This window comes from Psammomys obesus, unplaced genomic scaffold, assembly GCF_907164565.1.
Source record: "Psammomys obesus unplaced genomic scaffold, mPsaObe1.curated_primary_1811, whole genome shotgun sequence".
NCBI classification, from domain to species: Eukaryota; Metazoa; Chordata; class Mammalia; order Rodentia; family Muridae; genus Psammomys; species Psammomys obesus.
The window spans coordinates 27,500-39,503 of NW_026593711.1; the positions used below are offsets into that span (position 1 = coordinate 27,500).

Sequence of the window (12,004 nt, forward strand, 5' to 3'; positions counted from 1 at the left end):
TAAGGGTCTGGTCCTTCTTTTTGCTGAGTGAACCAAATGGAATAAAATATTACCATTGATCATAGATATTTGTGGTAATTCAGGGATAATCTGTTCAAAGTACTGTGCTATGAATGTACATTTCTACAAAAAACACTTTCTTTAGATTACTGGGTATCACTGAAAACACTGAAGACATTAGGGGGGAAAAGTGTTTTACTTAAGATTGGGTAATAAAAATAAAAACTGGCTAGGAATGGTGACACATACCTGCTGGGAGCCAAAGCTATTTACTGAAGCCAAAGTCAAATAGTAAGCCAAGGCTATTTAGTGGAGACAAAGCTATTTACTGACGCCAAAGCCAAATAGTGAGCAAAGGTCATTTAGTGGAGACCTAAAGCTATTTAGTGAAAGAGTTACCTAGGACCCTAAATCATGGGTGATAGATTTGTGGGGACATCCGTCTGTTCGTTGTAGAGCATCCGTGAGATATCTTAAGAAAACATCCTTACAGTATCTTGCAGGTGCAATATTTAAGCTGTAAAAGCACTCTTCCTATCTCCTGCAGCAGTAATTTAACCTTCCCTCTTTTCTTGCCTTCTCCCTATATAAGTTGGGTAAAAATTTCTAATAAACGAGGCTTTGATCAGACAAACAGACTTAGCCTTCATTCCTTGCGTCTCTTGTTCTCTACCTCATTCCTTCCACCCCTCTCTTTAGGAACCCCTTGAAGTCCCTCGGGTCAGGACACATACCTTTAATCCTAGACTTGGGAAAAGGAGAAAAGCAGATATGTGAGTTCAAGGTTAGCATGGTCAACATTCAAAGTTTCCAGGTCAGGTTGGTCTGCATAGCAAGATCCAGGGCAGAAAGAGCTACATAATAAAGAGACCCTGGCTCAAAATAACAACAAAAATGCTTAAATAAAAATTTTACATACATTATTAAAAAAAAGTGTGGTATAATTCTGTTTTGTACTTAAACTGATATGAGTTGGCAATGGTATGAATGTGAAATTCCTTTCAAAGCTTGGCGTGCTGACGTGCTGAGTACAACTTAGCCCATGGTGTGGTAATGCTGAAAGGTGAGTGAACCTCTACTAACTATATTGTGAGGAGGGGAGGACTTAGTGACTGGATCAAGGGGGAATGCCACAAAAGAGATTAGTCCTAATCTCTTAGTCCCATCATTTTGTATTGTTTTTAGTGCAATGCCAAAGCACATTTGTTGTCTCTCTGTACTTAGCTTGATTCCTTTGTGACTCTCCAACATATTACAAAACAACCAATATATTATAAAAACATCTACAGTAGATGCTAAAATGATGAAACTACCTGCTCTTGCATTTTTAACCTAAAAGGCTGTCATCAAAATAAATTTAATTTCTTGATAAAAGTTCTAAACATCAAGTGTTTTATTACAGCAACTGAAAATGGCAAAGCACATTAATTTCTCACAGCATTTATCATATTTGCTGTATGTATTGTCTCATCACCATTAGGGATCCAATTATGAGAAATTTCTAACATAAAACATCTATTCATTAATCCATGTACTGAGGGGGCTGGTCACTGCCTCAATAGCAATGTATCAGATCCCTGGCCTCTACCCAGGAGCTGACACTCAGCAGCTACCAACATCCAGTTCAGTAAACAAGAATGTCTCCAAGCTTAGTCAAATGTACCAGCACAGACTATATCACTACTCAGGCTTCATGTCTGGTGAAGACTCAAATATTTGTTGTTAAAGTTATGTTTAACATTACCTGTGTCCGTATGAATGATACATGAGTCGATACAACTCTATTTATTACAATTTTGTATAAAACTGGAAATACTATAAAAATATATTTGACAACTATCTACTTTTACTGCAATGAGATATACCTGCATGATAAAATGCATTCACAAAAAAGATTCATTGTGGGTTTTTCCACACTTGATTCTTCTAGAATTAACCTGGAAATGGAAAATGAAAAGGCAGGCTTCTCTTCTGTATGAAGGTGCTCGATGCAGTATAAAAGGCTACTTAACATCTCTCAGAAAGATTCCCTATATTCATAAAGTGAATTGCCAATAATGAACTGTTAGCAATATAATGAGAAGAGATCACACTTGAGAAGACTAAACATTACAGACATTTATTTCTCACTAATGTACCAGATATATAAAAGAGAAATAAAGGAGAAAGATCTGTTTTCTTCAAACAAATCTTATATCCCAGGAAATATCTCTAACCAACTTTTGCAAAGATATCCTTGGGGTAACGTGCACCTCACTCTGACATGACACAGAAACTGGAAAAAACTGCCCGCTATTCTTCAGATTGCCAAGTCTAAAAGCACTAGGGTTCATGACTTGTGCTAAGAGTAGCTCACTTAACTTGTGATGGCAACAAGTGGAGGCTGATTCCTAACATGTTCTTCCACACTGTAAGACTTCCCTTAGACTGTGCTGTCTGATCGCTGCTGAGGTGTGATAGGTAGTTAATGGGTTTTCAACATTAGAGGCTTTCCTTTCTCAAGTGAGTTCTCTGATGCATGCTGGGGGAAACTGCTACCTGAAAGTTGCCACAATGACTCCATTCACAGAGATTCTCCTCACAGGATGATCTCATATTTAACAAGGTGTGACTTCCAGGCAGTTTTCTAATGATTGTATTTCTTGAAGAGGTTTTTCCCATTGTCGACTTTCTCATTAATATTAAGGCATGAATGATGTCAAAATGATCTCCAACATTAATTATATTCACAATTTGTTTCTAAATTACGTTGTAGAAGTATTTTCCACATTCATGGCATTGATATTCTCTTCAATATGAGTTATCACAGATACATCAAAGAAAACACATGGTTACAACTCTTATATTCTTGAGATTCATGTTTCTCCTACATAAATACTTAGATGCACAGCGAGTTTTGACCTCTAGTAAAACATTTTCCACATGTATTACATTTATAAAAAGTCTCTCCTGTGTGAGTTTCCTTACAACTTCTTAAATACGAGTTCTGGTGAAACTTCCTTCACATTCATTCAATAATTCCTAAACTTTCTCAACCCCAGGTGTGTTCTCTCCTGTAAACTGAGATTTGTTTTATAGAAAGAACACCTATACTACTCACTCTTAAATGGATTCTTGGAGTACATGGTTTATTCTGAGGCCTAAATGTCAGGCAAATGTCTTTCCATTATCATCATAGCTCCCCATGCCTGTGAGTTTTTTGATGCCGACTTAGGTTTGATTTCTGGGAAAAGGTTTTTCTACATACATTACACTCATAGGGTTTCTCCCCAGAATGAATCAACTCATGTACAATAAGGGATGATTTATAGCCAAACATTTTCCCACACTGAATGCATTCGTAGGGCTTTTCACCAGTGTGAATTCTATGATGCTTACTGAGGACTAACTTCCACTGAAAGGTTTTCCCACATTTATTGCATTCATAGGGCTTCTCGCCTGTATGAATTATCTGATGCTTGTTGAGATACGACTTGTTTTGAAAGGCTTTTCCACACTCTTTACATTCATATGGTTTTTCACCTGTGTGAACTTTCTGATGAGTTTTGAGGTATGACTTATTTTGAAAGGCTTTTCCACACTCCTTACATTCATGTAATCTCTCACTGTTGTGGATCCTCTGATGCCTCCTGAGGTCTGACTTTTGGTAAAAGGCTTTTGCACACTCATTGCATGCATAGGGCTTCTCACCAGTGTGCGTTCTATGATGCATGTTGAAGTATGACCTGTTATGGAAAGTTTTTCCACATTTTTCACATTCATATGGTTTATCACTCTTGTGAGTTCCCTGATGCATTTTGAGGTATGACTTCTTCAGAAAGGCTCTTCCGCATTCTTTACATTCATACGGTTTCTCACCAGTGTGAGTTCTCTGGTGCATTTTGAGGTACCACTTATGTTGGAAGGCTTTACCGCACTCACAACATTCAAAGGGTTTTTCCCCAGTATGAGTCCTCTCATGCACGATGAGGGCTGACTTTTGCCTGAAGGTTTTATCACATTCACTGCATCTATAGGGCTTTTCTCCTGTGTGAATCCTCTGATGAATAGTAAGGGAAGATTTAGTGCTAAAGTGTTTCTCACACTGAATGCACACATGAGCTTTTTTCTGGTTATGTGTCCTCTGATTAACTCTAAGGTCTAATTTGCTAGTAAATGTTTTCTTTCTTTCAAGGCATGTACAAGATTTGCTCCCTGAGAATGTTGCTTGGTGTTTAGTGGGGTTACACTTTTTACTGAAAGTTGCCTTCCCTCCCTTAGTCGTGACATTTGATTTAACAGAAACTTGTTCGTATTCATTATGCTTACAGGAAGTCAGTCCCATTTGAAGTCTCTTAGATGGAGTAATTTTTTTCAATAGTTTTGCCTCCTTTGCATCTTTCCCTTCTCCACTATATTCAAAATTCTGTCGTCCAGTTTGAGTCTTGGAATGTTGACCCAACTGCTCAGGACATCTGAGGGATTTCCCTACTACATAAGAGTCATTATACTGCTCTACAGTACATATTCCATGAGGCTCCGAAGGAAGACATGCATTTTGATATCCATTCACCTCCTCAGGCTTCACTTCTGAACAGTTTCTGTGATTTACAACAAAATTTGAAATGTTCATGGAGCATAAATACAGTGTGTTTTCTAATCCACCTGTTTCTTCACTTGCCCTCTTATGACTATTGGCACTAACTTGCCACAAAAGTCTCTCTTGAGTCTTCTGGTTGGTCTCAACTTTGCCATCCACATTGCAGAAGCCTGAAAGGACAAAAAAAAAATTCCTATGAATTATTCTTAAGAGTTTCTAATGGAATTCTCATGTTTATGTAAAGAAAACTTTCTATCCTACTAGCACATATTGTCATTAAAATAATATTAAGTTTCAGTTTATAAACTTTAGTTTATTTAATTTTTCTTTTGATTTAACATACTAAAATACACTAACAAGTTTTCCTAATGTTAAAGTGTTTTTCCTCAATTCATTTTATTTTTGTGAAGAAATATTTTGTTAAAATAGAAAATATAGTTAAGAGCACTGGCTGCTCTTCCAGAGGTCCTAAGTTCAATTCCCAGCAACCACATGAGATCTGGTGCCCTCTTCTGGCTTGCAGATGTACATTCAGACAGAACACTGTATACATAATAAATAAATAAATCTTTAAAAAAAAGTTTAAAATTAAAAAAAAAAAGAAAAGAAAATAGCTATCAGCTATCAATTGGTAGGCATAGTTTTCCACTCAGAAAATGGTTACATTTTTTACAAGGTTCTATTCACATATGCATTTTAATATATAACAATGATGACTTTCATTGTTCTCTTAATCCTGGTCTAAAAGAGGCAATGATTTCCAGAACATCCTCTTGGCAGATTATGAGCCAACTCCAGTAGGTGCCTTCTTCTTTTTTTTTTTTTTATTTTATGTTTGAAGGTGTCAGATCCCTTGGAATTGGTTGGTACAGACAGTTGTGAGCTGCCATGTGGATGCTGGGAATTGAACCCGGATCCTTTTGAAGAGCAGACAGAACTCTTAACCACTGAGCCATCTCAGGTTCCTTTTTAACCTGAAGCTTCCCTTATGGCCTTAAGTTAGCATCTTTGATTAGAATTATACAAATGAAATGATGACAGACTATGAGTTTTTCAAACATGAATTTCTTCCTTTCCACTTCCACACAAAACAGATTCCAGTAATTGAAGTCTTAGCTAACAACAAATCCTGTTCTTCACTGAACCAAAATAAGGATATGAAAAAAAACAAAAAACAAAAAAACCTGCCATCTACCCCTCTAGGGAAATATGTATGCTGCACATCATCCTGAAATGCCAGGCTACTTGTGAAACCATGAGCCTGACATTAGCCTCTGAAATGGTGATACATGTACCAGTGTCTGATAATCCATGGCTTCTCAAGGATGTTATCATGTTTACAGAGACTTCTCTTAGTTTCATAAAAAGTGGAGTCTTCTGCCATTTCTCATTAGCTTTGTTGCTTTTGAATTCGAGGAGGAAAATTAAAGAAGGAAGTGTTACATTCAAACTATAGTCCCCATTCAAAAAACCACAAACAGACAAAACGCTTGAGTTCTTCAACATGAAAACTTGTTTCACTTCTCCTTGGGAGCAATAAATTCTTGATTCTTTCTCAAGTAGGAATACCCCTTCCTATTTTGAGTCCTCCTTTCTTAGATCATGGCTCACAAGCCTAAGTTCTAGATCTGTCTATATATGTTCTCACCAACAACCTAAGTAAAATACTCTGTAACTTTAAATGCCATCTACCACTCATTGGACTCTGGTTCAACATTACATATAGGTGGTTGTGACTCCTTAGTGTAAATAAACTTATTTGTCTTTTATCAAAATGTTAATTCCATGAAGTAAGGACATTATTCTTACATTTTCATTTATGTAGAAATATACAATAACCAGCATTTGAAATCTGCCTCATTAGGATGTACTAAAACAAAAACAAACACATGAAAAATGTCTGAGAACAAAATCCCCAAGAGACTGGAGTTTAAGAGGCAATTGAAATTATAGAAGAAAGAAGTACCAGAGAAAAACATCAAATTACAGAAGTCAGTCTTGAAGGAGAATCTAAGAAATATTGTATTAATTTGAAAGGTAGGAACACATTCAAGAAATTTCTCCTTGCAGACTATGTAACAAAAATGTTTGAGCCCTCAGATATGGAACATGGGGATAAACTGGTGAAATGGCCAACATATGCTAGGTGAAGTCTCCTCACTCATGGGTACCGGCTAACCTGAAAGACTCTGGTTTGCAGGGTCTTCTGCTGTCCATGGCTCTGCTCCCTGTTCCAATTTGAAGATCAAGTCAGGTTTAGGGATGTATTGCCCTGTTAAAAGGAAATAATATAGAACTTGGAAAAATTCTGCTAGTCAGGTTCTTTGAAGAAAGATAAACCAGGTTTTAGGATCTGTGCAACAAAAGTGTAAATGCGGACCTTTCACAAAAGAGCAGTGAACAATCACATACTCCATGGCTTAGAACCTTACCCCTAAACACCCTTAACCCTCACAGTGCTCCTAGGTTCACTGCAGGCAAACTGCTTGCTGCTGAGACTCACTCACCCAGAGACAGCAGGCTGCTGTAGGTCTCCAGCATCACATTCCTGTACAAAGTCCTCTGCGAGGCATCAAGATTCTGCCACTCCTCCCAGGTGAAGTTCACAGTGACATCCTCAAATGACACCAAATCCTGTAACAGCACATTTCTCCTCAATTTATTCTAGGCTTATAAAAAGGAGCCTGAAGACCTAGTTTCTCTTAAGGAGTGGAAGTCTCTTGTTTGTATTTCACACTATAATATGCCTTGTCTATATAGTGGAGAAAAAGAACCATCAAAGACCCATCCTGATATTATTGTTTTGTTAATGTACCATTTGATGATCTTACAGATTAAAGCCTTCAGGTAACCAGGTCTCAATCAAATAGCCATGTAAGGGAAACACAAATATACCCAGGCTTTGCTCTGCCTCCTAGGGGTTGGAGGCAGCCTGACCACTGTCACATTGCATGGGTCATGTAACAAAAATCCCCACTCCCTTGTCCAAAGAAAGAATGGCTTGTCATTAAGTCATATATGCCCCACTCTCCTACCTCAGTTATGCAGCACAGGTCAGAGGTTAACCAAACCTGCTTCCTACAAGACCTCCCCTTCCCTCAGAAACCTTTAAAAGAATAACCTTTGCTTCACTTGACATGGCTGAAACTCTGTTTCAAAACTCTGCCTCAATCACACCAACAGCCACACACCACAAAAATGGTCCTATACACAGCATCATACAAGCGTGAATGAACCTGTATTTTGAGAACAGGAAAACATGAAACTAAAGGAACTGATGGTGGAGAGAAGGATTCTGTATTTACATATGTAGACTATTTTCAAATGTAAGTTTTATATGCCTGTTGGTGTTCCTCACAAATTAAAAGCATGAGCAGCTACGCACAGTGGCTCATACCTATAATCCCATCACTCTGGGAAGCAGAGGCAAGTGAATCTCTGTGAGTTTAAGGCCAGCCTCGTCTTATAAAGTGAGTCCAGGACAAGCAAGGCTATACAGAGAAACCCTATTTTGAAAACAAACAAATCATCATCATCGTCATCATCATAGCATGTACTCTGACATTCTAATATTTCATTGCCGAATACAAATAACTGCTTGTTATTTGTAAGACCTACTTATTCCAAAATAATAGTATAATACAAGGAAGTTGTATCAGAACAGGTAAAGTAAACTGAGCAGATCTGGATTTCAATAGCCATCCCATAGAAAAACTAGAAAGGCTTGTGGGATAGTCAGAAGGAAGACAAGACAGTGAGATATGGCAGTGTTTCTAGATATAGAAGGGGGAAAAACACACAACAAACAAACTAACTAACAAAAAACCTGACAAATGCTTGTGAAATTCATATTCCATAGGTACAGGCTCTCCAAAAAGACTGAAGTTAAAGAACTTACTACGAGATAAAGCATGGATTGAAAACTCTGAGTAAGGATATCTGGCATAATGGCCCAGCACTTGAAGGTGCTTACCACCAAGCTTGACACAGTAATTCTATCCCTGGCCCAAAATGTTCCTCTGATTTATCCGTGTGTGTGTGTGTGTGTGTGTGTGTGTGTGTGCTTGAACATAAACACATAAAAATGTAAAAATAATATTTTGAACTGATATTTTTTAAATGAATAAAATAAAAAATTGTACAACACAGGGCTGCAGGGATGGCTCAGAGGTTAAAAGCACTGGCTATTCTTCCAAAGATACTGAGTTCAGTTCCCAAAAACCACATGGTGGCTCACCGCCATCTATAATGAGGTTTGATGCCCTCTTCTGGTGGGCAGGCATGTAGGCAAGCAGAATGCTGTACAAATAATAAATAAACAAATCTTTTGGGTTTTTTTTTAGAGGGAGTTGGAGAGATGGTTTAATGGTTAAGAGCACTAGCTGCACTTCCAGAAGACACAAGTTCAGTTCCCAGCTACCACAAGGCAGTTTACAAATGTCTATAACACTAGTGCCAGAGATCTGACACACTAGTACACAGGCAAAATGCACATGAAATAAAAATAAATATTTTTTAATTGTAGAACACAGCATAAATTGCTACTAGAAGGAAACTTAAGAGTGGAAAGATACAACTAATTAATAAAGGATGCTAAAATTTCAAGTATCAGTTGGGAAAATAAATAAGCAGGTAGGATTTGCTGAGATGGAAATATAATGTCTTCACTACAAGGATTCAACCCAATGTTTTAGTGAAACAATACATGATCCAAAATCCTACTTCTCCTTTCTAAGAGAAGTAGGATTAACCTAGTTAAGAATCAAGGAAACAAGGCTGCTAATGTAGGTGGCTTCTGTGTAACAGATTTTGGTGAATTCTAAGTATGTATTTTTTAAATAATTTAACTTTGACATAATTTCCTGTACTAAAAAACCACAATCACAGAAAGCGAGAAAGGAAGGAGAAAAGAAATGGGGACAGTTCAGGGTATAGTCAGTAACAGGGAAATGCTTACTACTCATGAGGCTGGTGGCTCCAGCACCAACGCACACATACATTAAATGTAAAAAAGGCCTCTGAGTATTCAGCTGACATAAGTAAAAAAAAGATGGTTAATTGCAAATTGAAGCATTTGCTAGAGAAAGAGCATATCAACTGAGAAACTTGTAAGAGCCAGAAAGCAGAATGAAGATTTGTGAAGCATGGACATGGACTAGGCTTTTAGCAAAGAACTTGCATAGGTACCTAATGGGAATAAAATACCCAAATCAGTGCACACAGGGTGTCCCCCACATCCCACCACCCTTCCCTTCCATCACGAGCTCACCATGTATGTATTTGCCAAGCTCTTCACTATGCACCGGATGTCTATGCAATGATAGGTTAACAGGCACTAAGAACTAACTTAATCATGATTTCATCCAGTTCCGTAAATGGAAAGCCTGATGATGGAAATCACAATGGCCAAAGATATTTCAAATTAGGGAGAAATATTAATAATTTGTGGCAATAAAGAAAACTATGATTTATTAAATGTTGCTCTAATTAATACTAATAGGAGTTGAAAGTCTAATTCTCTCTGTAAATTTGGCCAGGTCCAGAGCTGGAGAGATGGCTCAAGGGTAAAGAGTACTGGATGCTCTTTCAGAGGACCCAGATTCAATTTCCAGTACCCACTGGCTGTTCACAACTGTCTGTGACTCCAGTTCTAGGGTATCTGACACCCTCACACACACACACACACACACACACACACACACACACGCAGGCAAAACACCAATACACATAAAATAAATTATTCAAAAAAATTGGGCAAGTCTTACTGATGGTCAGACTATGACTACAAATAAAATAATATAGAATAAAGTGAGGAATAAACAACTCACCACATATTCACTCATGATGTTTGTATGTTGCTTGTTTTGGGTTTTGCCCTTGGAAACACACGGATGTACCAGAGATAGACTTGAGAGAAGAACAGTGTAGAGTCATGAGAGTGAAAGGATATTCATGGCGTAGCTCTAAAGTCTCCACTCAAAACATTAGGCAGTTAGCTGAAAAAGAAGGGAAAATGTAAGAAAACAGCCCTTTCTAGGGGCTAGAGAGTTGGCTCAATGGTTAAGAGCACTGGCTGCTCTTCCAGAGGACCTGGGTTCAAGTCCCAGCAACCACATGGCAGCTCACAACTGTCTGTGACTCCAGTTCCAGAGGATCTGGCACCCTCACACAGACATATATGCAGGCAAAACATCAATGCACATAAAAATAAATCAATATTTTTTTCAAAGAAAAGAAAATAGTCCCATCTACAAGAAAGAACAACAAAGACGGCATTGACAATGGGCCCATAATACATTTACAGCCATTATTCTTGGCTCAGTTAAAATATGCATACATCTGCACTTAAAAAAAAAATATTTTGGTAACAATTAACAGTCCCTTTTCAAAGGTACTTAATAATTGAAAACAGAGTCATTATGTTGGGGGTTGGTAAGCCCTCTAGAATTAATAAATATCCAACACTACCCTACCATTAACACAAAAATGCACCCGTTACATAGAATATTCTATTAATCCAACCAAAGAGGTCCATATGAGCCCTTCCTCTACACTACTACTTCTTTTATACAGCTCATTTTCACAGGAAATAATGCAGATTGAAAGGTTTGTGATTGGTTTGTTTGTTTGTTTGTTTGTTTGTTTGTTTGTTTGTGGAGATGGAAAGATGGCTCAGAATTAATAAGAGCACTAGCTGTTCTTCCAAAGGTCCTGAGTTCAGTTCCCAGCAACCACATGGTAGCTCACAACCACCATCTACAGTGAGATCTGCTATCCTCTTCTAGTGTGCAGGCACACATGCAGGCAGAAATACTGCATAAAAAAATAAATAAATACATCTTTTTTAAAAAGTGGTGTTTTGTTTTTTTGTTTTGTTTTGTTTTGTTTTGCCCATGCCTATACAGGAAAAAAAATTTAGGTAATGCACATTTCATATAGGACCTTACAGTAGTGTTTCCAAAAGGGGCATTTCCATGTATCCACACCTTCATTTAGTTCCTATGAATGATATGGGTTTTGCCATTTGACTCATCTGACCAAGAGGAACTCAGCAAATGTGAAGACAACCTAAGTTTGAAGAGTATTTCTTGACTGGCATCTACCTATTGGACACAGCTGTATTGTGTCCACGAACCTTGGTGGCAGCTTGATGAAAACAGAGCCTTGAAACAACTCAGCAAGAACCACTGCATGTGGAGACTGGAAGTAACCAGCCTCAAAGCACTGATGACATCAGCTTCTTCTGTCACTGAAGGCAGGAAAATACAGTAATTTCACAGTTGAAACCAGTGCAGATATTGACCTATAGGAATATGGGGGAAAAAATATTCTTTAAAGCAATATTTTTGTTGATTTGTTGTACAGAAAGGCTGGGTTGTTTTTTTTTTTTTCTTTCTCGGTGTGTGTGTGTGTGTGTGTGTGTGT

At 37.7% G+C, this 12,004-nt stretch overlaps 1 protein-coding gene across 2 annotated transcripts; it reads right to left on the minus strand.

The window, feature by feature from the left end:
- Positions 1-1,369: 1,369 nt before the first annotated feature.
- Positions 1,370-10,575, minus strand: LOC129684202 (zinc finger protein 73-like; the record flags this gene model as incomplete). 2 transcript variants are annotated; one of them, XM_055617278.1, is given in 4 exon segments in its annotated part: positions 1,370-4,749; positions 6,759-6,851; positions 7,087-7,195; positions 10,408-10,575. In XM_055617278.1, coding segments are annotated over 4 exon segments (1,794 nt in total). In that variant the 3' UTR covers positions 1,370-3,172.
- Positions 10,576-12,004: the final 1,429 nt, after the last annotated feature.